This window comes from Haliotis cracherodii, unplaced genomic scaffold (genome assembly GCF_022045235.1).
Source record: "Haliotis cracherodii isolate W230 unplaced genomic scaffold, xgHalCrac1.p SCAF_1, whole genome shotgun sequence".
NCBI lineage: Eukaryota > Metazoa > Mollusca > Gastropoda > Lepetellida > Haliotidae > Haliotis > Haliotis cracherodii.
Window position 1 is genome coordinate 16,679,074 of NW_027266264.1, and position 27,327 is coordinate 16,706,400.

The window sequence follows — 27,327 nt, forward strand, 5'->3', positions numbered from 1 at the left end:
CTTGTGTCTTGTTTACTGTTTGTTTTAAGAGGTTTTAAGTGGTTTTTATTCAAGAATTGAAATATATTGAAAGTTGTAAAACTTTCCAGTCGTACTGTGTTAATTCCCTAATTGTTTGGTGATTACAAATATAAGTGCAGAAACGATAATGAGAAGTGATAGTGAGGGTCATTCTTCCTCAATAGGGGCGGTCGGGTAGCCTTGTGGTTAAAGCGTTCGCTCGTCATGCCGAAGACCTGGGTTCGATTCCCGACATGGGTACAATGTGTGAAGCCCATTTCTGGTGTCCCCCGCCGTGATATAACTGGAATATTGCTAAAAGGGGCGTAAACTCAAAACTCACTCTTCCTCAATAAACCTTTAGCTAGCGATGAACTGAGATACATACACGGATTACAGTGAATCATTGGATAGTAAACAGTAATAGTATTCAGATTTTCTCTCACGATTAAAAAATATGCATCAAACTTTGTTATTGTTCCTGCTCTTATACCAGTTGTGTTGTATTGTGTATACGAGATTCCACGTGTATATCTTTTTATGAACATAGTCTCTCTCTCGTAATTCCATTTTAAAATGGCGTGTGTGTATTTTTTATGATTCAATGGCATTGTATAATTTACTGTAATATTTGTTTCTTAATATAAACATTTAGGTAAGACTTTAATATATTGTCTGTCTGCCTGTCTGTCAGTCTGTCTGTAAATACAGAGTTTTATAACTCAATGTCATTGGGTGAATTATCGTCAATACTTCCTCCAAAATACAAACCCGATAAGCGCGACGATGAAACAATCGTCTCGCAAGGAACAAGGGAAGCAACTCTGTAATGCTTCTGTGGTCTCTATTTCTCATAATCGTTTATCAAAGGGGAGTATTTCGGGAGACGCGGCCCCGCAACCCGGTGTGACGTACGTAGTGTATTTATAGCGTCGCTACTGTCTCCCAAAACTTGCATGTGAGTGTATTTCTTCTTGACGTAAGCATCTGGGACAGTGTCGAGAGTTTAGTTCCGGGAGTCGCCTATCCCTGTGATAAGCAGGGGTTGATTGACAGATATGAACACGTTTGAGACGGTTTGCGATTGTTGAATGAGAGCTGCGTGGTTCAGAATACAAGGAAATGTGAACTCTACGATAAGGTAAGGACGTGAACTTTGAACTAATCTTGTGTTTATATGAGCTAGAAGACACCGTTCTGTTACAGTTAGAAATAGTCGACATGGAGTGTCCGTGGAAATATATTTATAAGGAAATCAAGGGAAGAACATATTCATAGCGATTTTTTCATAAGTTGGGATGAGGTATGTGTTACATCGCTGCCCCAACGTCATGATAATTCACACTTGTTTACCTAAACGGCTTTACAACAGCCGTCGTGGAAAATCCAGTTTTGTCGAGAGGCATTCGAAGGTTGTTTTTTTTTTAAAAATTGACATCATTCATCAAATGTTAATGATGTGAATGATAACATATATCAGTTGAATTTTTGTATTATTTCGACATGTATTATGATTCGATGACTTACGGGTAATCAGATTTCGTTTTTCGTAATCAAAGTTTGATGACTGCAACTTTACTGAAAGAGTGAACCGTATGTGTGTCTGTTTGTATAACGTGCCTGGCTGAACAAACGAGTAATGATATTCAGAGTAAACATGTCGACATGAGAGGCTACTGGGCATATCAGCAGACAGAATGTTTAAGTGTATGACGCTAGCTACCCCGGAATGTCTGTTATGTGTACACAAGCATGACGACGATATTACAGAATACTGCAAACAACCTGTGTGTAGGAAGCCGTGGAAGTGTACGCCCAGCTGTTATATACACCTGCGTTACGTTACGTGGGACACCGTGCACCATTCATGCTGCTGTTCGCCTTCAAGCGTGAATCCTGTGTAAGGATGGTCCACACAGTTTACTGTTAACTATGAAGTACTGCTATCATTGGTTCATCTACAACTGTGTTGTAAACTGTCGGGACAAAGAAACTACACACCCATGTTTAATGGTGGTTATCAATGAAAAAATAACAAGAAATGGTTATTCGATGGCGATGTCTTTGATACGGATATTATAGTTGTGATTTTGGCTTTAATTTCAGACCCGTGAAGATCCGGGGTAGAATAGGTCTTCAGCAGCCCATTCTTGCCGTAAAAGGCGATTATGCTTGACGTAAGAGGCGACTAACGGGACCGGGTGGTCAGGCTTGCTGACTTGGTTCATGCATGTCATCGATCCCAATTTCGTGAATCGATGCTCAAGATATCAATCACTGGATTGTCTGGTCCAGACTCGATTACTTACAGACCGCTGTTATATAGTTAGAATATTGCTGAGTGCGGCGTTAAACAACAAACAAAAATCTTAATTTCAAGATATATAGTAAATTATATTTGTTATATTATTATGATTTGATTTGATTTTTCCGCTTCGACCGGTTTGTAGTTTAAAAATGTATTTTCTTAGTTCCTTTGAATATTTATTTTAACTTACATGGTTTTAACTTACTTGGAAGTGATTGTGTGTGTCTGAACTGAAACCTTCGTGTTACTCTTCACTGTCAACTGTGTCGTTCATAGCGGACCTTGTGTTGTTGAAGATGCAATTGCTTTAGTTTAATTCACGGTTTAAAAATATATAAATACTTTGCATTTTGGGAAGTCTTGATATCAGGGGATGTATTTAATTATGAATTAGTGGTATTATTTCTGTGGATGTGTAAAATCGCGACGGCTGAGAATGTGCACCCTTTACCGAACAAGTGAGTGAGTATGGTTTTACGCCGCTTTTAGCAATATTCCAGCAATATCACGGCGGGGGACACCAGAAATGGGCTTCACACATTGTACCCATGTCGGGAATCGAACCCGGGTCTTCTGCGTGACGAGCGAACGCTTTAACCACAAGGCTACCCGACCTCCCCCTTTACCGAACAAGATGCACGTGGTTATCAAATGAAAATATAAATGTACAGCTTTATGGAAAAGTGTGTTTTACGGAAAGTGGTGGTGCACTTACCAAAACATTTACTCAAGTATGCATTGTATTTTTTTGAAAACATATCATCAAATGATTAAGTTAAATGTTTTTGACGTAATCAGTAAGCTTCAAAATGGGGGAAGGGGAGTTGCGTGGGAGTTAGGGGAGGGGAGGGGAGGGTAGGAACGGCACCCCTACATCCACCCTGGTTCCGCCTATGAGGTACACGTGTTCGGGTGGATGTGTGTGTGTGTGTGTTTGTGTGTGTGTGTGTGTGTGTGTGTGTGTGTGTAATAACATTTAACTGATCCGTTTGTATAGGAAAATACTATTACATTTACACTGTCAGTATGACTAGACGTGGCTGCCTATATGTTCATGTTTTGACGGGGCTTTGAGATATGTCAGTAATTAATGTCACTTATTAAATATGGTCATGCTTAAGGGGGGGTTGCACATCGTATATAATGCTTCTTATCCTGTTATATGACACTTAAACACGTATGAATGTGTTCCAACAATATGTGTGTGTGTGTGTGTGTGTGTGTGTGTGTGTTACAAAAAAACTGTTTACGTGTTTTCATTGCATGTAATGGTCCCACATTAATTTGATCACATTATACGGAAAATTTATCAAACCCTTTTTTTATCCTCGTTTAACCTTCACCCTTACTGTACGTCTGAAACTATCACAGTACATCTTTCAACGTCTACTACAGGGTTACAGTGTTATTTGGTCAGGTACATTGGAATGTGCATGCACCACGCCATCTTCCCGAGGCAAGAGACTTAACTGACTTTAAAAGTCTGGTTCGGACTTTTATAGTCAGTTTACTCCCTTGCCTTGGGAAGATGGCGCCACGCCGGGTGCCACATGAGGTAAAGTGCCCTACGCTTCCTACATTTAAATTCATCCTTCCCTAACCGACTTTGATTAACGATGGCGTTAAAAATAGTTATCAGCTGATATAGTCCGAAATATCTCGGTAATGGCCAGTACGATTTCTAAGTGTCTGCTTGATCTGCAGGCAATAAGATGAATGATCTTGCACTACAGTTTGATGTATGGGTAGTGGGTTTTTCATGTCATATATGCATGCTGGTGCTGGCTATATATTAATTCTATTGGGGCTAAACAGAGAGTTGCGTCCAGGATCCACTGTAAGTATCACGGGGCGTTTGGGTAGCCTAGTGGTTAAAGCTTTCGCTCGTCACGCCGAATGCTCAGGTTTGATTCCCCACATGGGTGCAGTTTCTGAAGCCCATTTCTGGTGTCCCCCGCCGTGATATTGCTGGAATATTGCTAAAAGCGGCGTGAAACATTACTCACTCAACGACCTTCATCGCGTTTGGTTTCAGTCCCCACAGCGAGGGAGTTGAGGTAGCCCAGTGGTTGAAGCGCTAGCTCTTCACGCCGAAGATCCGGGTTCGATTCCCACAGGTAAAATATGAAAATTCCTTCCTCGGTGTTGCCACCATGATATGGCTGGAATATTCCTTAAACGGCGTAAACCAATACTCACGCATTGTATGTTTTTGTCTTGTTAGAAACTGTACTTAAGGACTATCCCTGTCAAATAATCGCGTAGTAAGAAATATTTTGTTTCAAACTGGACCGGTTGTTTCGGGCAAATGATCAATTCCTCCAATCTTAATGAAAACTATTGCGACTGTCTCAAAATTACACCTTCATTTCCTCCACTGTGGATAATAAGCCTAAGCCTGCTTCAGCAACACGAGCCCAAAGCCAATCTACATATTTTAGTTGCCTAGCAACGAGATAAATGATGACAGAGAGTACACATTTTTTTAACCGTAATCAACTAACTGTTACCCGACAACTGTGAACATTTAGCAGTCGTAATCCTGGCATAGTGGTGTTCTACATCCGTCTTGTGCCCGGACGGAAGCTTCACTTCGTGAAACCGCAGCAGGAAACCAGCGAAACAAGTACTGTACTTATCTTACCTTACATGTAACATACTTGACTTGTATTGTTCAGTGACGCTTTGATAAATATTAGTGTACCCCTCGACGGCGATATGAAAATGAAAAAAATATATACCCAGCCGTTCTGTCAACAGACATTTTGACGATGTCTGTAAGCTTGCAAATTCAAGCCCGTTACAGCGAAATTTCGTCGCGTTATATATATTCACATTGAAACTGACTTTAGATGTACGTGAGGCGCATAGCCTAAACTTCAACCCATAGTTGTCTTTAGCTCACCTGGCAATATGGCGACAAACAAACGCATGGCATCTCAATCCCCGTTTGTTGTCAAATTATGGTGAATGATAAACATGGGGTGAACACGGCTTGACGTACCCTCTGTGTGGCTGTTTGCCCCTCGTGAAGCCTACAACTTATGATGTTCCACAATACAGATGGGGCAATCATGGTCACGGCTTAGCTCACCTTGCCTAGCTTTTTCTGTTGGGTATGGCAATCGGCAAAACCTTTTATATTTTCACCCAAGACGCACCGGTGTGACTTTCCTGGGAATTCTGGTAGAGAAAAGATCCCCAGTGCTGACTGTTATATTTCAGCCAAATAACGGCACTTGTAACAATATTTCAGCCAAATGACGGCACTTTTAGCAGTATTTCAGCCAAATGATGGCGCTTTAGTAGTATTTCAGCCAAATGACGGACGGCGCTTTGAGCAATACTTCAGCCAAATGACGGACGGCGCTTGTAGCAGTTCTTCAGCCTAATGACGGCGATTGTTGCAGTATTTCTATCGTATCACGGTGGTGGACATTAGGAATGGGATTCAAACACTGTGCCCATGTCGGAAACTGTACCTAGGTATTCGGCCATGTAGACTTCCTTCACAGAGTAATTAGTGAGTGAGTGAGTATGGTTTAACGCATCTTTTAGTAATATTCCAGCGATATCACGGCGGGGGACACAAGAAAAGGGCTCCACACATTGTGCCCATGTGAGGAATCGAAGCTTGGCTTCGGCGTGACGAGCGAACGCTTTAACCACTAGATTACCCCACCGCCCCTTGACAGAATAAGCGCTTGAAATAAGACCATTAGCACCTCCTGCCTATTCGACATGTTTTATTGTTAATTGTTTGCGTCACTGTATGATGCGAGCAGACTGACTCTAGACTCTAGAAATACTCATTAACATATTTGACCCGTGAAGATCCGGGATAGAATAGGTCTTCAGCAACCCATGCTTGCCATTAAAGGTGACTATTGCTGAGTGCAGCGTTAAATAACAAACAAACAAACATTAACATATTTAAATTGCCGACTCTTATTACAATCAGTGTTGGTTACAAGGGGCATATTCGTTCCCAGAATCTCAATGGGGCACTCGCTAAATGTATTATCATAGAGAACTAGGGGGTTGGCGAGACAAGCCACCCACGTTTGGCACATGAGTGGAGTCATCAACGCGGTATACATGTCCGGCTTATGTAACTATGTATGGCTTCTGTATTCACATTCAACGACAGGATATGACTTTTTCCGTTCTGGTTTTGGTTTACATTGGCATTGTCAGCACACTCCCTTCTATAGGCTTCACCGCGTCACGCTGGACCACAGTGAGTGAGTTGGGTTTAACGCCGCTTTTAACAGTATTCCAGTTATATCACGGCGTGGCAGCTTAATGTGGGAGGAAAGCCCGAAGTGATGCAGGTCTCAGACGTTTACCACTTAGGTGAAACCCATGAGCACGGGTATGGTGCTGACAAATCTAGAAACATAATCGGGACGAACCGGGATTCGAATCCACAATCATAGGTTTCTGGCATGCCCAAGGGACGCAACTCTGCACAGCGAATCGCGGCGTCTTAGACGACTAAACCCTATGTCACTGGATTGTCTGGTCCAGACTCGATTATTTACAGACCGCCGTCATATCTCTGGAATATTGCTGAGTACGGCGCTAAACAACAACAACAAAAATCAAATGAAAAAAGGCAATATGAATCGCGGATCCGCTGCACCTCTTGGTATTTGTGGACAGAATAGACCCCACAAGTACCCAGTGCTTGTCAACAGAGCTGTCTAATCTGAAAATCGGTTGGTTAGAACTTATGAACACGTGAATCGTTCTAACCCACCGAAGACTGGGCTAGGGACGCAACTCTGCATATCAACTAGTCAACAAATCTCCCAATGTATATTGATCGTGCAATGATGTATTAGAATCTAATCTTCGGTAAACGTAACACATCGAGATTCCGGGTTGGAACATAGCTCCCCAGCAACCGATGCTTTAACTTGGCAACGAAATGGATCAGTTGGTCAGGCACGGTGACTTGACTGCGTGTTATCGTGCCCCGACGGTGTGGGGGTTGCTCATGATATCAATCACTGGTCCAGGCAATTTACAGGTGAAAACTTTATACCTGTAATACCGCTCGTGGCGACTGTAAACAACAATCAAACAAACAAACAAACTTAAATGTATGATTGTATCGTAATGGCGCCCAGTACAAGTATTGTGTACCCGTGAAGACTCGGGGTGGAATAGGTTTTCAACAACCCATGCTTGCCGTAAAAGGTGACTATGCTTGTCGAAAAAGGCGATGAACGGGATCGGGTGGTCAGGCTCGCTGACTTGGTTGATGCATGGCATCGATCCCAATTGCGTGGATCGATGCTCATGATATTAATCACTGGATTGTCTGGTCCAGACTCGATTATTTACAGACCGCCGTCATATAGCTGGAATACTGCTGCGTGCGGCGTTAAACAACAAATCAATCAACCAACAAGTATCGTGTGTGTAGTCCAGGCCCGTGGCTCGTAAATCAACACAAGAACAGAAACCTAGGAACATTGGCATGAGGAATTTACATTTTAAGAAGCTAAACCAATATGAGTCATAACAACCTGGTGGAGTGGTTATCGTGACAGCCGTTTTTACGTAATATAATGAATTAGCTATGGTATGAAAGATCGTTACAGTCGTTGACTTGAATTATGGGAATATCTCTCTACCCGGAAGTCAGAATAATTTTCGATCAAGTCATGATAATCCTAGTCGAGATTGCTAACACCACTAATATTCGCTTCAGGCGCTTGTTGGGCAACAACGTGAAATTCTGACTAGACTATTAATACAGTAATGTCACAAGGCGAGTTCTTTAGTTTAAACGTCGCTAGATCAAGGACGTTGCCTCTGTGAAAAGCAATTACTAAATGGCTGAAATATTTCCGATGCGATGTACGCTCATACTACCTCTCTTCGGTGTGACAAGTCGATACAATTCTATAAAAGTCTATAAAAGTCGTTTGATTACAAATAAATATGTCAAGGCCGGGTAAGCCTGGCCAAATCATACATTCTCAGGCTTGAGAACTGGCCTATAATGTCATATTACCAATTATGTCCCTTCTAAGCCTCTCCTATGGACCAATCAGATTCCACCTCTCGTATCACATGCGTTTGCTTCACACAAAATGGTGGCGCCCAGTCAGGACGATTTGATCGATAATCAAGATCTATATTGTGATAAAACGGGTCTTACGTCGCGAAATGCATCAAATCACGTGAGCTCCTTGATTAAAAAACATGAAAGGATTTGGAAAATATCTGCTGACAACGAATTGGCGATGCACATGCTTTGCAAACCCTGCAATCGATCGAAATCTGCACGACAGTTTACGAACCGGATTTTGATTTCGGATCGCGATTTTGATTGGACTATGCATAGACTCGTTAGTGCAGACAAAACGTAACTCCATAATACCAGCCTAGTTCGGCAAGGGTGGAAACTGGACTTTTATAGTCAGTTAACTCCCTTGCTTCGGGAAGATGGCATTGCCCCTGGTCAGTCTGTATCTACACTAAAGCGCATAACTTGCAGTCACCGTTTTCATAGTCATCGGGTACCTCACACCAGCACGTACTAGTATGTATCATTGAACTCGCCACTAGAACTCATTGTAAGCCGAGACAGGACAAGCACATATCCGTCGTACTACTTGTCGCAGACCACCCGCTACCCCTTTCTTCACAATGGCACGCGCCAGTGGCCGGACCTCATACATAATCATACGGGGTTAATTGTCAGGCCACAACTCAACTTATCCTGGCTTTGAATACACATTGCCATTAAGAAAGTGGTCAAATGTAACAAATGTTATATTTGGGATAACACTTTCTTAGTACAGATTCTCGTACTTGTTTGGAGTTGAGTCCCATCCGGGATTCGAACCCACACTACCAGAGTGAGGCACCTAATCCCGGATGGGACTCAACCCCCCAAAAAGTACGAGAATCTGTACTTTACTAAGAAAGTGTTATCCCAAATATAACATTTGTTATAATCCTGGCTTCCCAGTTTTGCAGTGCTAAACTTTGTTTATTTGTTGTTTAATACCGCACTCAGTAATATTCCAGCTATATGGCGGCGGTCTGTATATAATCGAATCAGGACCAGACAATCAAGTGATTGACATCATGAGAATCGATATACGCAATGGGGATACGATGACATGCATCAACCATGTCAGCGAGCCCGACCGCCGGATCCTGTTAGTCGCCTCATACGACATGTATGAGCCTGGGTTGCGGAAGACCTATTCTTACCCGGATCTTCACGGGTATGTTGTGATAAGCACACGTTTAAAAATACTAAAATGGCGAAGTGTGTGTACTATAGAGGGGAAAACGACTATATCCCAACTTAACCGAATGTTTGGCAAATCGGACGATTTCTCGACGATTGAACAAGTAACGTCAATCGGGTAGAGTTGCATTGAGGCCTAGACAAGATACATTACATTAATTTCACTACGCAATAGATTCAAATGTTCTCCCGTTGTCAACAGAGCTTTCTGCACAATAACAGGAAGGCGAATTTCAACATCTACCGTTAAAACCAGGTTCTATGCAGCGTGCCTGAAATGTGTGACCCTTACAGTTTCCCATAGGCGGCAAAGATGGGGGTGGGATAGGCAACACCAGGGACGGGCTGTGCGCCAATGGCGTTACGTTATGTTTACAGACGAATCAGGGTTTTGCCTCCATTCACAGAAAGCGTTAGTTACGACATAGCGGCGAGCCGTATGCCAGGGCTACAACTCTTGACCATGATCGTTATGGTGGCGGTAATGTCGTGGTATGGGGCGGTATCACACATAGCAGGCGAACTGATTTGGATGTTAATGGACATTTGACTGGCCAGACTCGATTATTTACAGACCGCCGTCATATAGTTGGAATATTGCTGAGTGCGGCGTTAAACAACAAACCAACAAACAGTAAGTCCTCAAAGGGTATCTGTGGGATGTTCTCGGTTGGAGAGTGTAGACCCAGTTCCTGCCAAAGTGGCCAAGCTTGGGGTAGCGAGCTGGCGGGCAATACAAATGGCATACGCATAATCAACAGTATGCCATCAAGGTGTCGTGCATGCATCGCCCGACATTGTTGGTACACCATATACTGATCCACACGCCCGAAATTCTAGAGACATTTTCCGTCATTACACCTTCACTATCGTTTCATCAGTTCCCCTTTTTATTGTCGGTAGTATAGTAAACGACATGACAATCTGTCTCTCGATAGCGATGATTCGACTAATCAATTTATGTGAGGTACAGTAAACTACGGTTATAACGAACTCAAAGGGACCACTAATATAAAGCAGAACTACAGCAAATAGTCGGGACTAAAAAGTAAGTTCGTTATATCCGTCAGTTCGTTATACGCGTGTTCGTTATAAACGTAGTTTATTGTAGTTAGTTGTCTGAATATATCCATGTTGTTTTGAAATAGTGTAGGAACCTGTCATGTTGTAAATTTCAAAAACTGTATTAATTAAAATAATTGATTACACGAAATACCAACAATTTGAGCAAAAACATCTAATATTTACAAGTTTTTTTAGAAAATGCAAACCACCTCTACAAATTACTTCCCTGACGATCTTACATGTAGGTCTAACGGTTCATTTCTGTGTAGTGTTTGAACGTATTATAAAGGAGTTATTATTTTAATTTAATTTTCTAATGGGACAATTCTAGTCGAGGAAGATGATACGATAACCTTTTTCTCAATTGTATATAAAAAGGGTATAGAACTGCCTTTTTTGGCATGTCAGAATATTTTTCGTTGATTTGTCCTGAGCATTTGCCACAATTCAACCATATCTCTCAACGCACAAGCTTATCAACCCACATGTAGTTACCACACGATATACATGTTTAGCACTTGGATAGAATCGTCTGATTGTGCCGTACGCGTGACCAGCTCTGTGCTACTTTCGATCTAATGTCCATTTCGTAAGTGCTGTGGACAATATAGAAATGATACTACAGTAAACTATGTTTATAACGAACACGCTTATAACGAACTGACGGATATAACGATACATCCGGATATATACTTTTTTGTCCCAACTATTTGCTGTAGTTATGCTGTATACTAGTATATAACGAACTACGGTTATACCGAACTAAAAATAGTAGTCCCTTTGAGTTCGGTTTTACTGTATTTACGTTAAAAAAATGCATTTCCCCTTTCAAACACTGTATGTAAATTGTATTAGCTTCCAAAGATCTGGTCTGTTTTTCTGTTGACCATCAGTATATATTGAACACAAGATATTATTTGGTTGTATATGCCCATCGCAATCCATTACTTTATGACGTTCAGAACATGTCCAAATGTAAACATGACTAGACGAGTAGCGGATCTGAGAAATACATCAATATAATTGGTTGCTGCTAATATTTGTCTCTGGTGCTAGTTGGTTTTTATATTCCTGCATACGACCTTTGTCTCGTGTGGGCGACTTCTATCGACCCAGACAGTGTAAATGTGGCTTGGAAGCTGCATAGAAGCATCCGTCTGTCAGCTCTTCTGGCGTGTTCAGTTTCACCATCACTTGGAGTTCTCCGACGTTGATGGACGACAGGTTACAGGTAGGAGGTGGCGTTTCTGTACTAGTTGCATTCTACAGTGATTGAGAGGGTGAATGTTTGTTTATTTCGCCCGGCTCCCAAGGAAACCTTCCATTATTATAACATAGAAAATTAGGGTATACGTATGTTGGTTGATTGGTTTGTTGTTTAACGCCGCACTCAGCAATATTCCAGCTAATACCCAAATACTTACTTTGGCACTTTATAAAAAAACACACTACTGGGCGCACTCTTTCCTTTTTTTCGCCAAGTGTTATGTAGAAGGTAGTGAATACACCTTTCTCAGATAACAGAATTATTCAATATCGGTTTTATTCAATATATGTTTTAATATACCGACATAATGTATTATGTAATCTAGTTTAAAAGGACAAATAAACGTGGATGTGCATTAGAATACGTGTATCTCGCCCCAGCAGTGACATGTAGAACGGCTGATCATAAACGATAACCGGGTGCGGGGATACGATGACCGCAGCTAACATGTGACTTCCTGGGCTCAAACAGATTTCCTACATGCAAGAACGCGGGCATTAACGAAGTATGTGAGAATGTCCATTACATGAAGAACATTTGAGAACTTGAAAGAGAGGGAAAACTCGTTTGTGTTCGTTTATGGAAAAATGCGTTCGATTGCAGAATCGTTTGGACTTTCCCATCAATGTTCGATTATTTCAATTATCGGAGCACCATTAATATTTTGCAGGCTACACAATTGAAGGGATCCCAATACGATGTCGGAAAATCACGATAGCACACTGGATACTATCCCGTTGAAACGGTCAAATTACGATATCGTATTAGATACAGTTTTGTTAAAGCGGCCAAAGTGTTATGATCGAACTTTCCAAATATGAAAAATATATGTTTTGGTGGGATAACGATTTTCCCCAAATTGCTTAAAACTTCGAATTGCCAGATATATGAGATAAGGGTTTTTCCCCTCAAGGGTTGAAAACTCGAGCGTCAATCAGATCTCAGCTCTCGTTTCCCGCTGAACGAAGATCTGAGGACCTTCCATCCGACCAATCAGAGCGTCGCTTACCAGATCGAAAAGTGACACTCGGAATTTATTTTCTAAACATGCAATCTCGAAAAAGTGAACATGGGGTATTCCGAACGACAGTTACTAGTGCTAATTTTTTTAAACGGAAGATACATTCCATATAGTTCGTGAGAGTTACTGCTATACGATTTCGGTCATCTATTAGACATTCCAGAAAATGTTTTTAATCAATTTTGTACATTTTTAATCGAGAACTTTGTCAAAATATTTTTCTGGATTGGAAGTCGCATGTTTGAAACTAGTGCCGTAAAGCTCGAGAAAGCTGCTTTCTGATTGGCTAATGTTGACTGCTTGTCAGCCATTTCATTGGTCGGTAAAAGTTCGCGAAAGATCGTTCTGATGTGACCTGTGACCTCAGATCTTTGTGTAGCGGTAGGGAGCACGAAGATCTGATTTGAATGATTGTGTCAGGTGAAGCAATATTACCACACAAATGCCCACAATTGACGTCAGTAACAAAAGGCTGATTTCAAAAAGGTATGTATGCAGGTTTGATAAGTTCATGCAGTTTCTTCCTTCGTGTTCATTCTAAACATGACAATGGTAATATATAGAATAACCTGGAATAGCCTTTGGGGAGGCATTTAATTACGTTCTGACCTAGCGACAGATAATCCGTCGAGGCGAGGGTTACAGTGATAATACAAAGGGGATGTATGATCCTCAGTCACAACATTACAGCGTTCATTCACAAGGGACTGGTAATCCTAAGAGGCGGGGGACGTTACAGAGGGTGGATAATCCGCCAGTTCTCGAAACCCTTTGTCCATTCACAAACTGCCTGACGTCGTCAGAGGTTTGAACACTTGTAAATTGATATTCCCTCAGTTCGTGTTGGTTGTGGGGGATAATCGAACTGGATTGGTAGATCGGATGTTGCTTTGTCATCGTGACTGTGAAAACAGGGTGCCATTGATTTAGGTTAGTTCTACTGTAACAAGTATTAAACGTTTGTGAATCGGTAACAGCCATGTGCAGAAGAAGGTGTGCATCCGTGTCTGATGGTGACTGAAAGGGAGCGGATATGAAATGGCTATTCGATGGGGAAGTATTGAATGCGGGCATCGTGGTGTGTTGGACCTTCAGTTTCAGCGACTGTTCTCAGCCTTGTACTATTGAGGACGTCTATAAATGGTTTGTCAACTCCAATTTTCAAGTGTTTACTTCCTGTTGCCCGGCAGTTTTCATGACAATTCCGTCAGTTGATGAAGTGCTTGGAACCGGCCTGGAAGAGTGAATTTTATTTTTCTAGACTAAAATAGATACAATTGATACAAACTGCCAGTCACCTCTTACAGAGAACGGCAATGACTCGACAGTGGTGTGTTGTGATAAAATGTGAATTTTGTGTGTTTTGAAACTGAAATAAAAATAATAATAATAATAATAATAATAATAAAGGTGTGTGGGACATAATCTCAATGTCAGTGTTGTTTTTGTTGATGTTCTATACTGCTGGACGGTACTGAAATGAGTGTCAACCAAGCGAAGTGCCATATCATATCGGCCCAGACTCAAGAAGAGGCTATCTGAACGACCACTGCATCGAGTTTATGTGCAGTGTGTTGAGAAGTTCAGCAACCTTGCCGAGTCCTTCTCTTGTATGAGGTCAGCTGGCCAGAAAAGTGAAAAAAGAAGGCTGTCACTTCCCACTCCAAACCGTCCATGTGTGATTTTGCATCAAAATGTTAATATGAATAGCAGATTATGTAATGAATTTAATGAGACTGTCCAACACATCGTCAGTGGATGTCTAGCTTTGGCACAAACGCAGTACCGTAAGCGACATGGTGGAGTGGCTCGATCATGTTATTACCGTCTTCGCCATGCTTGTGGTTTTGACACAGAGGGACCGCCCCCGTGGTCTTGTGGTAGAGCGTCCGCCCGGAGAGCGGAAGGTCCGGATTCGATCCCCGGCCGCGTCATACCAAAAGACGTTAAAAGATGGTACTTGTTGTTACCCTGTCTGGCGCTCGGCATGAAAGGGCTTAAACAAGGACTGGTCGGCTCGGAGCCAATATACTGTGTCTGAGTGGGGTATTCATGTTAAATTGAGGCCTGGTATCTCAGTGAGCTAGTCACTATAAATCGGCTTAATTCCGGACTAGTACAAGCAGCCACACACAAACTCGTGCATACAAGCGCTAAACCCCATTTCACGTCACCACCTCACCCTTACAAGACACATTAAGGAGGGGTTATCACGTTATAATTGCCTATGGCAAGTGATGTTTCATTCACATATGACGTGATAGATTCGAGTAAGGTGTCCATATTCTCAGATTACATTACATTCTATGTGTATGTTATGTTCTGAGACGAATTGTTGATGGTGAAAAAGCATACAACTTATTACCTTAAATAAAAACTTGAGATTTCTCTGGGTCGAAGATATCGCTTAATAGGTAAATATGTTTTGGATTTCTCATCATGACCCAGACATAGCATGGGTCAAGGTGCTGAACAAAATATCAAGATATAGTCAACACGATCTCTGAATAAAAGTACGAGTTTAAAAGAGCTAGCAGCATGACTTGAATAACTTTTGCCTCTATTTCAGGCCAAGTTTTAAAGGAATTTTGTTTTCACATCGTATAAAGCAGATGGTCTCTGTATAACGTAATTGTATTTTCTGATGGATACACGGCCTCCGGTGATCTCATCGCGTTCGAAAGTACATACCAGCCGGAAGTATTTTGCACGAATAGTGGGGAAAACATGGTTCCTCACTATCAAGAAACCCTTGGAACGTGATACTAATGAATAGCAGTCGTCTTGAAGCCTTCCGTAGACTCACGGTAACATTATTATAAAGCTGAACGTAGAGGCGTGAAGACTGTGATATCCCATATGTTCACAGTTCGTATTACATCATAACGCTGACACAAGGTCAAATCTCATTTACAGACCACCTCAAGTGCGGAGAGCTATTTGTTAACACGCTGACACGCCTGATTGGTCCCTGACCTTGGACGAAATTACCGGAAGTCGCGACCACGTGACCCCACGATCGTGAAATCGACCCAGTGACAGACGATTCGAGAGGGAAAGAGGTATGTGGTATTTGTTCACGTTATCAAATGGGGATAAGTTGTTCGTATTCAAACACTCGGCGTGGTGGTCGTTGGAAGTGGTCCAGGTGGATTTGACAAAGACGTGAGGTCGTGATTTGTGAATCGTGCGTCCGCTGAATATCAAATTCAATTGATTCCCAGTGCTGTGAATATGATTTCGTGAGACTCACTGATTCCTTATCTCAACTGATCGAATTTCAAAAGGAAAAGATTACCATTGTTTAGAGATTTAATGAGTAACGCTCTGCGCGTTAATTCCCGGTTGTTCTGTCTGTTAACACATGAAAAATATACAAATATGATGTTATCTTCAAGTACTTACATAAACAAGTGCTACCCAACACCTAATTATTATGTGACGTAGTCATCTTGTTTTTTATTACTGTATTTTTGTTATGTTGATAATAAGTTCATTGTACCACCGTTGGTGTTGTAGTGATGTCGAGGGGTTCGTGCCCTATCGCAATTCGGCAGATTCGTATGTCGGCACTTTCGATACCTCTGCTTCCTGTTGTATCTCGTCAGTTTCATATCCCTTTGTCTATTTTGTACCCCGTTATGTTTCATGCATTGTACCTTGTGTTTGAGCCATTGTTATACAAACACAAATTTGCTTGTCACTTCAACCATCACTAGGGGCGGTCGGGTAGCCTCGTGGTTAAAGCGTTCGCTCGCCACGCCGAAGACCCGGCTTCGATTCCCGACATGGGTACAATGTGTGAAGCCCATTTCTGGTGTGCCCCGCCGTGATATTGCTGGAATATTGCTAAAAGCGGCGTAAAACCATACTCACTCACTCAACCATCACTCACTTTGTGACACGAACAATTTAGTTAGACATGTGACAGTTGACAAAATTCGATATGCAAATGCCTGCAGTATTTCGCTTCGCTAAGTATTTTATTTCAGTACGTGCTGGTGATATTTCATCACTCATATAATTTTAACCGTTAATTTAAGCTTTTTCTTATCCTAAACATGAATATATTTAATAAAGTATTAAGAAAAAGTAATTAAATTTGTCATCGAAGAAACTGACTGCACAGGTCGTGGTTGTTGATCGTTCACATTTATTGATATCAATAACGAAACTGACGATGGGATACGAAACTGGTGAGATATGGTAAGAAATATGACATGACTTGTTGCCGTGCCGAGAAACAACGAAACATGACGTTTCTCATGGCTGACCTATTTCCACGTGACAAAGAACTGACCAATTTAGGAAACTGTGTTGATCAGTGTTTATTATCTTTAGATTGTGTGTTTGTTTAATTAGATACGGAAAAATATGTACGATATATTTGTCACTCGATACTCTTTGTCAGTTTTCGATTAATTTAATTTATCTGCCCGCGACTAATCCACATAATGACATCCATGTAACATTCAACCTACTTAGTTTGGACCCACGTTCTTGCCTGTAAGAGATCTGTTTACTCGTGTGATCCTCACACGATACATGTATCCGTTCATCGTTTATAATCAGCTGTACCCGTGAAGATCCGGGGTAGAGTAGGTCTTCAGCATTCAGTGCTATCATTGGTTCATCTACAACTGCGTTGTAAACTGCCGGGGGAAAAGAAAGTACACACCCATGTTTGATGGTGGTTATGAATACAAAACACAACAAAAAATGGTTATTCGATGGTTATATTATAGTTGTGTTTAGGCCCTAATTTCAGACCCTTGAAGATCCGGGGTAGAATAGGTCTTCTGCAACCCATGCTTGCCGTAAAATGCTACTATGCTTGTCGTAAGAGGCGACTAACGGGATCGTGTGGTCAGGCTCGCTGACATGGTTGATGCATGTCATCGTATTCCAGACCGATGCTCATGGTGTCAATCACTGGACTGACCGCCGTCATATAGCTGGAATATTGCTGACAAACATACAAAACAAAGATGTCACCACTGGGGCTAGATATTGTTTTCTATCCAGCAACGTATATTTCTTCTCTTACTTGTTAAACATATAGATGCTGTACTACGTTATATTGGGTTGTGTTCAGATATCAATTATTCAGAATGCTAAACGAACAGTTTATATGAAGTCCATTAACGTGTCAGTGTATTACATTTCCGGATCTTTGTATTTTCCCACATCAGTTATCTTCATTTACCCAATCTGTGGTATCGGATTATATCAGGTCGCTAAACAGGACATACACGAGGGGGAAATAAAAGGTGCCTCTGTTATCGCAATGACTTCATGCGATGATAATGTCATTATATGTCCGTCTTCCGTGCGTGAGGATAGTAAAGTGCCAGGCAGTGGATATGAGGGAGTGGATTTGGCAGGTTACAGATATTACATAGTTATTAATGATTAATCTGTTACTACTTAAATGTATTGAACTGTACTACTTACATAGAAATTAAAATATTATTTAAAAATATAGTATAGTCATGACCATAAAATGACTTAAATTACTATAAAAATCCAGTTTCCACCATTAAGCTGAAATTTACAGGCTCGTGTTTAGCCCCACAAGTGACTATTATGAGTTATGTCTCCTATTGACCAATCAGATTCCACCTCTTATATAAATTGCATTTGTTTCAAACAAAATGTCGGGGCCTACCTCGCGAAGTGCATCACTAGAGCACCTTGATTAAAAAATATGAAAAGATTTGCAAATATCTGTCGACGCCAGTTGGGGGTACACATCAAAATCGCGTAACGAAATTGACATCCTTTTCGAAAACAATATGGCGACTGTCGTGCAGATTTCGGTCGATTTCAGGATTTGCAAAGCATGTTTATCGTCAATGGGCGTCGACCGACATTTTCCAAATCTTTTCGTGTTTTTAATGAACGTGCTCAATTAGTGTTGTCCTACAACCCACATGCACTGGGTGTCCGAGACAGGGAATGTGAAACTTTTCTTCGATTAACGTGATCAGATCGTCTTGGCAGGGCGCCGCAATTTTGTTTGAAGCAAATGCAAGTGATATGAGATGTTGAATCTGATTGGTCAATTGGAGGGACATAGATGGGACATAACTCGTAATAGCCACAAGTGGCTCGCAATAAAAAGATTGGGCCTGGAAATTCCAGTCTAGTTCGACAAGGATGGAAAATGGACTTCCCTTGACTCGGGAAGATGAAGAGTTACGGACACAGCTGCCAACTGTTGATTAATTAACATAAAGGAGTTTGCATTTGAAACAAATGGACGCGGCAAACCAGAATAATGTCAGTTTTATAGAATAATTAATTTGTAGTTGAAACAAATAAGTGTAGTGTTGTCAATTTAAAAGGTCTTGAAATGGCGAAGGTCAATTTATGTTGGAAAGTCTCAATGCTGTGAGAAGGTTCCATGTATAGCGAGTAAAAATCGACTATGCTTGTCGTAAGAGGCGACTAACGGGATCGGGTGGTCAGTCTCGCTGACTTTTTTATGCATGTCATCGATCCCAACTGCGTGGATCGATGCTCATGATATTGATCACTGGATTGTCTGGTCCAGACTCGATTATTTACAGACCCCCGTCATATAGCTGGAATATTGCTGGGTGCGGCGTTTAACAACAGACCAACACACCAACCATGCATAGCGAGCATTACGCAACACACATTACTTTTCGGTCTATCGCCTCGGGCGTCTACGTTTTGGGAGGGAAGTCCTACTCTTACCGCTGATCCCTTAATCCGCACATTCATCAAATCCACATTTCGGATTAACGGGTGATGTGTTTACTCAACATTATGTACACGAACATGTAACTAGTCAGACGTACACGATCAAGGTGGTAAAACATGCCTTAAAACAATACGTGCAGGAAAGCACCCTTCTTACAATCACCTGTAATAAAGAACTGCTTCTCTCATTTACGATACGCCCTCGCCTGTGTATCGCATTTCTCACAACATAACCCCATTACGTGACGCAATGCAATACACGTCTTACTGCAAGCAGGTTGTGTGCGATGGCCGTCCTGTTACGCATAACACGTGGGATTGTTTATAAACGCGGAAGTCACTTCGAGGGGCTTCACTGCACGTGTAATTTGAGAGGAAAAAATGTTCACTTCCTTTCCTTGAATATATTTTTAGTTCCAAGCCGTGGGGCATATTTTTTGTGTGTTGATTAATGTTTACCTCGAAGATGAAAGGCACTTGTATAAGGCTGGTTGCAGACATCCACGCTACTGTAAGCACTTTTGCGAGTTCGTTGACTGCGATCTACAACTCTTGGAAGAGGTGGTTTTTTTCTATTTGCGTAAAAAATAGCTGCCCTTCTTTTTGATGGATTATATGTGAATGTTATAGTGCTTTGTGACTGTACATGCAGGTGATGGCTATTGAAACACACCTGGTTTATGTATTGTAAGTCATGCCAATTTACATGGATAATATACAAATGATAAACCTCGCATAGCCTCCTTCCTATAAAGTAGACTTGTACAAGTCTCTAAGGCAGTGATTGTTAGCTTAAACCATTACTTCTAGATTTTATTAAGAGACTGGCGTACTGTCCGCTTATCTAGTCTTGCCTATCATAGGGGATAGAATTACTGTACCCCCCCCATGGACTTACGATTCATTGGTGTATAATTTTCTTAATAAATGTACTTGAATTGTTTTGTTTTCTTTATTTTTATTTTAATGGTCTGGGGTTAGGTGGGATGTCATTCTTCCCTAGTCCTCTGGAAATCAAAGAATATTCAGCATATTTTGTTCATATTGCCCTCAATTGGTTACAACTAGACTTGCACAAGTCTCTAAGGCAATAATCATTAGTTTCAATAATAACTTTTAGATTATATAAACAATCCGAACAAGTTGTCCCTATAAGATACTGGTGTCCTTAGAGACTGGCCACTTATCTAGACTTGCCTATTATAATTACTATACACCCATGGACATATCTTTCAGTACAGCCTTAGAGCAAGGCTAGGTTAAAAGGTTTCCGTGAAGATCCGGGGTAGAATAGGTCTTCAGCAACTCATGCTTGCCGTAAAAGGCGACTATCCTTATCGTAAGAGGCGACTAGAGGGGTCGGTTGGTCAGGCTCGCTGACTTGGTTGAAGCATGTCATCGATCCTAATTGCGTGGATCGATGCTCATGATATCAATCGCTGAACTGTCTGGTCCAGACTCCATTATTTACAGACCGCCGTCATAAAGCTGGAATATTGCTGAGTGCGGCGTAAAACAACAAACCAAATACAACGTTTCGACAAGGTAATCGTGCTCAACCTTACCCAACGGCACAAGATTTGTGTGTTGAAGTGTCGATTACTTTCACGTCGCCATGGTTAAGCTGTTTTATTTCTGGTTGTCGCATATAATAATATACACGCATTAACCCCATAGCCAGTGAAATTCGTAGAATTGCCACCTGTTTAAGCAACGTCGCATGCTCCCAGTATAGCTGTACACCTATTGTATTCCGACACGACACGTGTATTTCCGTGTTCGTGACTAGTCAATTAGTATCACCTACAGCCCACACAAACGTTTTTTTTTGTTTTCCGTTAAACTTTCACTCATGACACACGTACGTGAGGGAATTCGAAAAACCATGAAAAACAAGTCGAGTGAAGTATTTTGGGGTACAAACACGTTGTTGTTTTGATACAGTTTTGTCGTTTGTCTAATTGGAATGGATATGTTATCCTGATGTCTAGCTATAGTGCATATAAGTAGCATCTGTTTGTTTTTGCGTTGTTTAACGCGCACTCAGCAATATTCCAGCTATATGACGGCGGTCTGTAAATAACCGAGTCTGGACCAGACAATCCAGTGATTGACATCATGAGCATCGATGAATTTGGTAAAGATCGAGACACACATGTGCTTCAGTGATAAGTCATATTGTGCAACACTCGTAGATATATGTCACTCTCTCGGCTGTAACACAAATGTATAACTGCTTTGGTTGTAACTTTGGACTTTGTTCCCACTGAAGAGGGCCGCCAAGACTGTCGGTCAGCTCGCATGACTTGCCACACTGTCTAGAACTACATGTAGGGTAAACTTAAGCCAAGTATATACAGACGTCACTGACACTTTTCGATAAACAAAACAACAACAAACATACTAACATGGGTATGAGGGATGTCGCACTTTAATTTTTCTTGGGACACGGAAACAACCAGACATTTCAACGTAATTTGTCTTAAGAGTGCAGTGATTACCGGGCATAAATTGAATTACTTATTTTGAAGTTTGAAACCTTTACATTTATGAAAAAAAAGGAAACAGATCTTTTGAAGGACTATATACGGTCAATCGTAAGCCATGTAAACTCATAAACTATAAATAAAGAAAGAAGTCTTACATTTTTTTTGTGCTTCTAAAAATCCGGATATAATCGAAAAACATGATCACATTATAGTTTGCCTTGATAATAAAATGATTTCTGTATTATTAGTTCAGTAATTATGTTGCGAAAAATACAAAAGAAAGGGGAAACGGCCCTAAAAACGCTATACCCTCACGTTGATTGATTAAAAAGTAAACGCTATGCCCTCACGTTGATTGTTAAAAAAGTAAACCATACCATGCTTGATATTGTACAGGGTAGTGGCATGTGGTGATTCTCAACCCCGAGGAACGCACCCAGTATGAGTCACTTGCGTGACATGCGCCGCTAATTATTAAACCTCTGTATCACGACACCCTTGGCCATATCTTGGAGCTTCACAGACAGGTATTTGATATTATGCACCTATCCCAGCGATGCGTGAGTGGTGAGTTGTCAATAGCTGTAATCTATGTCAGCTTGACCCGATCCTGCACACAGTGGCGCTGACATCTCGCAGGTTCTGGGCGTTGTGTTGACCATTGTGTAACGCATTGGACGACGGGGTCAGTAGAAAGTCAACATATTCAAGGGCGAGATGGTATAACATTATAATATATAATTTGATGGTGTTGATCATTTTGTTAAACAAGACGGAGAGTACAGTGATTAGTTAAAGGACTAGCGGAAAACGCTTATATCGTATTGTACTACATGTGGCTGTAGATTGCAAAATGCTTTTATTTGAATACTGGGAAGCCGTTGTGGCCTTGTTCTAATGTGTGATCATATTCATATCAATTCATGGATTTATGAACAGGATCGGCCATTTCTAATAGCTCTAAAATGCATTATTATTCCCTATTTAAAATGTTATTCTGAGCTGAACCATATTTTTTTGTTTTAACTACAGTAAACTACGTTTATAACGAACACGCTTATAACGAACTGACCGATATAATGAACATTTTTTTAGTCCCAACCATTTGTTGTATAAATGCTGTATATATTCATTCTTATAACGAACTACGGTTATTACGAACTGAAATTAGTGGTCCCTTCGAGTTCGTTATAACCGTAGTTTACTGTATTGGTCGTTTCCGCTGCAGCTCGCATTCTTTACGCGTTGAAGCAGGACGGTGTAACAAAACACCAAGAGAGTTGAGGATCTAAAAAATATGTAATGCTGACTGTGTAAATTAATATCACTTTTTGTTACTTTATAAAGAATATGTTAATTAAAGGCAACACCATATCCGGGAAAAGTATTTTGTCCATCCTACACTAGATAAATTTAATACTTTAAAGTGTTACTATGACCAAACTACAATTAGACATATTGCAATGTATTTGTATTACGCCTTTAATTATCGCAAATCTCTATTAAATGATGTGGACCATTTAAATGTTGGCCTACACATGTATGAATAAATGAAGACATATCAATTATCAATGCTGTTAAAATAAGCATGATATCTGATTAATTAAATGTAAGCATTGTTATCTCATCTATTACCAGTATTTATGAATGGGCCACACAGACGATTGCGCGTGTCTATGGGGCTTTTACGTACGACTCGTTCACTTTCATCGTCTTTCGAATCACAAAAGGCCGATCCATTTTACTCTGCTGCCCAATCATGCCAGTTCTACTCTGCAGAAAGTTTGACAATTATTAGAGGTTTCTCGGAAATCGAGAGACACTATTAAAATGGGCATTTAGACTATTATGTGACACATGTATTGTATCTTTACATTACTGCGCCAGTCTTATCCAAAAATACATTAATCATTGTTCGTGTGGAATGAGAGTCCATGAATTTCAAATGGTTTAATGTACTATGAACATAAATTTGGCTGTTAGTTACTCCTTTATTAACGCAACCCTACATAGTTGTGGTTGTGAGTAGTCCATAGTTCTATATATTGTTAATATTAACCTCTCTGATTCATGTGAGTGAGTTGTGCTTAACGCCGCTTTTAACAGTATTCCAGTTATGTCACGGCATGTCAGCTTAATGTGGGAGGAAAGCCCGAAGTGATGCAGGTCTCAGATGTTTACCACTTTAGTGAAACCCAAGAGCTCGGGTATGGTGCTGACAAACCTAGACACATAATCGGGGCGAACCGGGATTCGAACCCACGATCACAGATTTCTTGCGTACCCAAGGGACGTAACTGCACAGCGAATTGCGGCGCCTTAGACGACTGGACCACCCGTGTCCCTCTGGTTAAAGAATACACTCATTTTTGTGCGTATATAGGGATGCATTGTTTTATGTATTCACCTTGCTTCGTGCTTTGTTTTATTTAATTTGAAATATTTCGTCAAAATATATTTGCTTATCCATATTTTACTTCATTGCAGAAGACAAAGACAATGACGTGGATGGATTACCTCCCTTGAATACACATCGCGATCTGCAGGATAATACAACAAATCTCATATTCAGAGGACGTATTCGCTATAACCACAAGTGATGATTGGAGACAGTTTAAATGTCACCCCAAAGACAACTGTAATTCCTCAAGGAAATGGAACTTCTTTCCCCGGATTATACGATAATGACACAAGCACTAGTTTCCAGGCAACGGCCAATCACAGCCAACTATTGCATCTGGTTAATGACGAAATTGCGACAATACTTATCCCCGCGATGGTGTGCATTGGAGTATTAATGATATCGGGATTTATTGGAAATATTCTCGTGTGTTACGTTTTCTCAACAAAACTCAAACACAGCACTCAGAATTTTCTTTTTGTGATCTTGGCGATTTTTGATCTTATGAGTTGTTGCGTTGCCATGCCAACGGAGATTGCTGACATGCGCTTTTACTTCACCTTTGACTCTGTTATTGCTTGCAAGATCTTGAGATTTTTAGTAGCTTTCCCAACTCTGGCGTCAAATATAGTTCTGTTGATCATCGCAATTGACAGATACAGAAAAGTATGTCGGCCCTTGTATCAACAGATTACACGTGCTATTTCCAGGAAGGCCGTTCTCCTAGCTGCATTTGTTGCCATATTGTATGCCATACCTGCCCTATTTATTTACGGTAAACGTTCAGCCGTAACGAGAATCCCCGGCGTGGTTGGAAACGACTGTTCAACCAGTGACGCCATGGAAGGGAAACTCTACCCCATGATTTACGAGATTACTCTGAGTGCATCTTTCGTGATATTTACTGTGACGCTCCTGATACTGTATATTCTGATATGGCGAGAAATTAAGAGACACAAGCAGTACATGAAAAAGAATGCCAACTACAATTACGCCATGGTGCTGCTGATGGCGAGAGACAGATCTGGGGAGAGTTCGTCGTCGCCCCCTGGAACGCCTCGTTCTCGATCTCAGTCACATGACATGTCTAATGTCACGACCTCTAGCCGACCTCTTGCTTACAGGGGTCAGAGGACAACAGTCATTGCATTTCTTGTGACGTTTGTTTTTATACTGAGTTTCGTGCCGCATCTATGTCTTATCATTGCACGCACTGTCTTGAAGGACTTTGATCATCATCTAAATGGTCCCAAGCTTGTGTTGTATAATTTATTTATTCGGTCGTATTTTGTGAACTCAGTGGCAAATCCAATTATTTATGGAGCTATGAATTACCAATTTAGACGTGAATGTGTCAAAGCGGTCAAACGATTTTGCTTTTGTACTGTGAAGTCGAAATAAATATTTTTTGTTTGCTTTAAGCATGCCATCTTATATCCCCATGTCACTGAACCTCAACGCGAGATTTCAGAAACCGACGAAACGGACTCAAATATCAACAAAAAAGTTGTCACTATACAAAGGCTCATGTCCTATTAACGGATCCAATAAAACAGAAATATTACTTTCTTTTTTATTAATTTTTATTTAAAATTAGTCATTAGTCCCGAAAACTTCCGGTTTCAAGGGTTGATGAAATAATAAGCAGTATCCACTGCAATACGTGTGTACAAAAGCATCAAATGAAAGAGTACCCTTATTCTGGCCATTTGGACATGGGGCCATTCCTGACATACTCTTTGTAGTGAGAGGTCATATTGTTTTTGTAATGCAGTTACATATCACGGCGTGTCGGCCAAGTAAAGGTTGATCGTTGAAATGGCCGAGGATTCTACCTAACCATTTCAACGATTAGATTGAGTGAGTATTATTTTACGCCGCGTTTAGCAATATTCCAGCAATATCACGACGGGGGACACCAGAAATGGACTTCACACTTCAACGATTAGACGCCATGGGCCGAGTGCGGCAAATCATGTTTCAAAATTTACAGCACCTAAATTGTTTAAAGAAATGTTTTTTTAAAAGTATTTTGAAAGATATTCAGAAACTCTATGGCCAACTTCGAGGATACTGTGTGAGTCGCCCCTGCGTGGTGCACCAAGGGGGAATCCAGCATTTGTAAGGGGGGGGTGGGGGGGGGTCCAAAATATCAAAATCCTCTCTCAGATAATATGTACTGCCTACAACATACAACATTTAGATCTGCCTATGTGTAAAATATGTTCCCCGAGCCTTTCGAACGTGTGCCTCGCACTTTGCCGACTCGGGTTATGAAATGCATGTTCCGGGCACGCATATACTTCATTTTGGACCAACTCGAGCACATTTATCAATCATCTCAACATTACATGTTAACGGGCCTATAATTATTATTTATGTCCCTGATAATAGTCATTTCTTTTCTGTCTGTTCGTTTCGTTGATCGAAGAGCTACCACCAAATCACCAGAACATACCAATACTACAATGCATACAGTAGCATACTGTATAAAACTGCATAAAACACATATTTTGCAGTTCATATACGGATAAACAATTAGTCCTGATGTCAGTAAATGTTTAGTAGTAAATTCAGACATTTTCTCCCATGTCGCCTAGGCAGAAGTCTTCGGAAGTAAGTCTTCACGGTTTCGAATCCCGCTGGCGAAACATGTTTTACATGAGAATGTTCATCAAGGTAAATGATAGGGGAAATAGAAGTTTGATGAACCGTCTCCTGGATTGCTAAGTCAAACGTTCGTGCATTGTGATGCATCCTAAACTGTG

The 27,327-nt window shown here is 41.0% G+C and overlaps 1 protein-coding gene across 3 annotated transcripts; it reads left to right on the forward strand.

The window, feature by feature from the left end:
• Nucleotides 1–954: 954 nt before the first annotated feature.
• LOC139461010 (orexin receptor type 2-like) lies at nucleotides 955–26,107 on the forward strand. Of its 3 annotated transcripts, none has more exons than XM_071242485.1 (3): nucleotides 955–1,141; nucleotides 15,857–16,002; nucleotides 24,646–26,107. In XM_071242485.1, the coding sequence occupies exon 3, from the start codon at nucleotides 24,758–24,760 to the stop codon at nucleotides 25,958–25,960; it is 1,203 nt and encodes a 400-aa protein (XP_071098586.1). In that variant the 5' UTR covers nucleotides 955–1,141; nucleotides 15,857–16,002; nucleotides 24,646–24,757; the 3' UTR covers nucleotides 25,961–26,107. The 3 variants fall into 3 exon arrangements, with proteins under 3 accessions (XP_071098586.1, XP_071098604.1, XP_071098597.1); XM_071242496.1 differs by lacking the exon at nucleotides 955–1,141 and adding an exon at nucleotides 4,398–4,425; XM_071242503.1 differs by lacking the exon at nucleotides 15,857–16,002.
• Nucleotides 26,108–27,327: the final 1,220 nt, after the last annotated feature.

What these genes read in the sequence shown, in the direction of transcription:
- LOC139461010 (XM_071242485.1), top strand. Translation starts at nt 24,758, where the DNA reads ATGATTGGAGACAGTTTAAATGTCACCCCAAAGACAACTGTAATTCCT.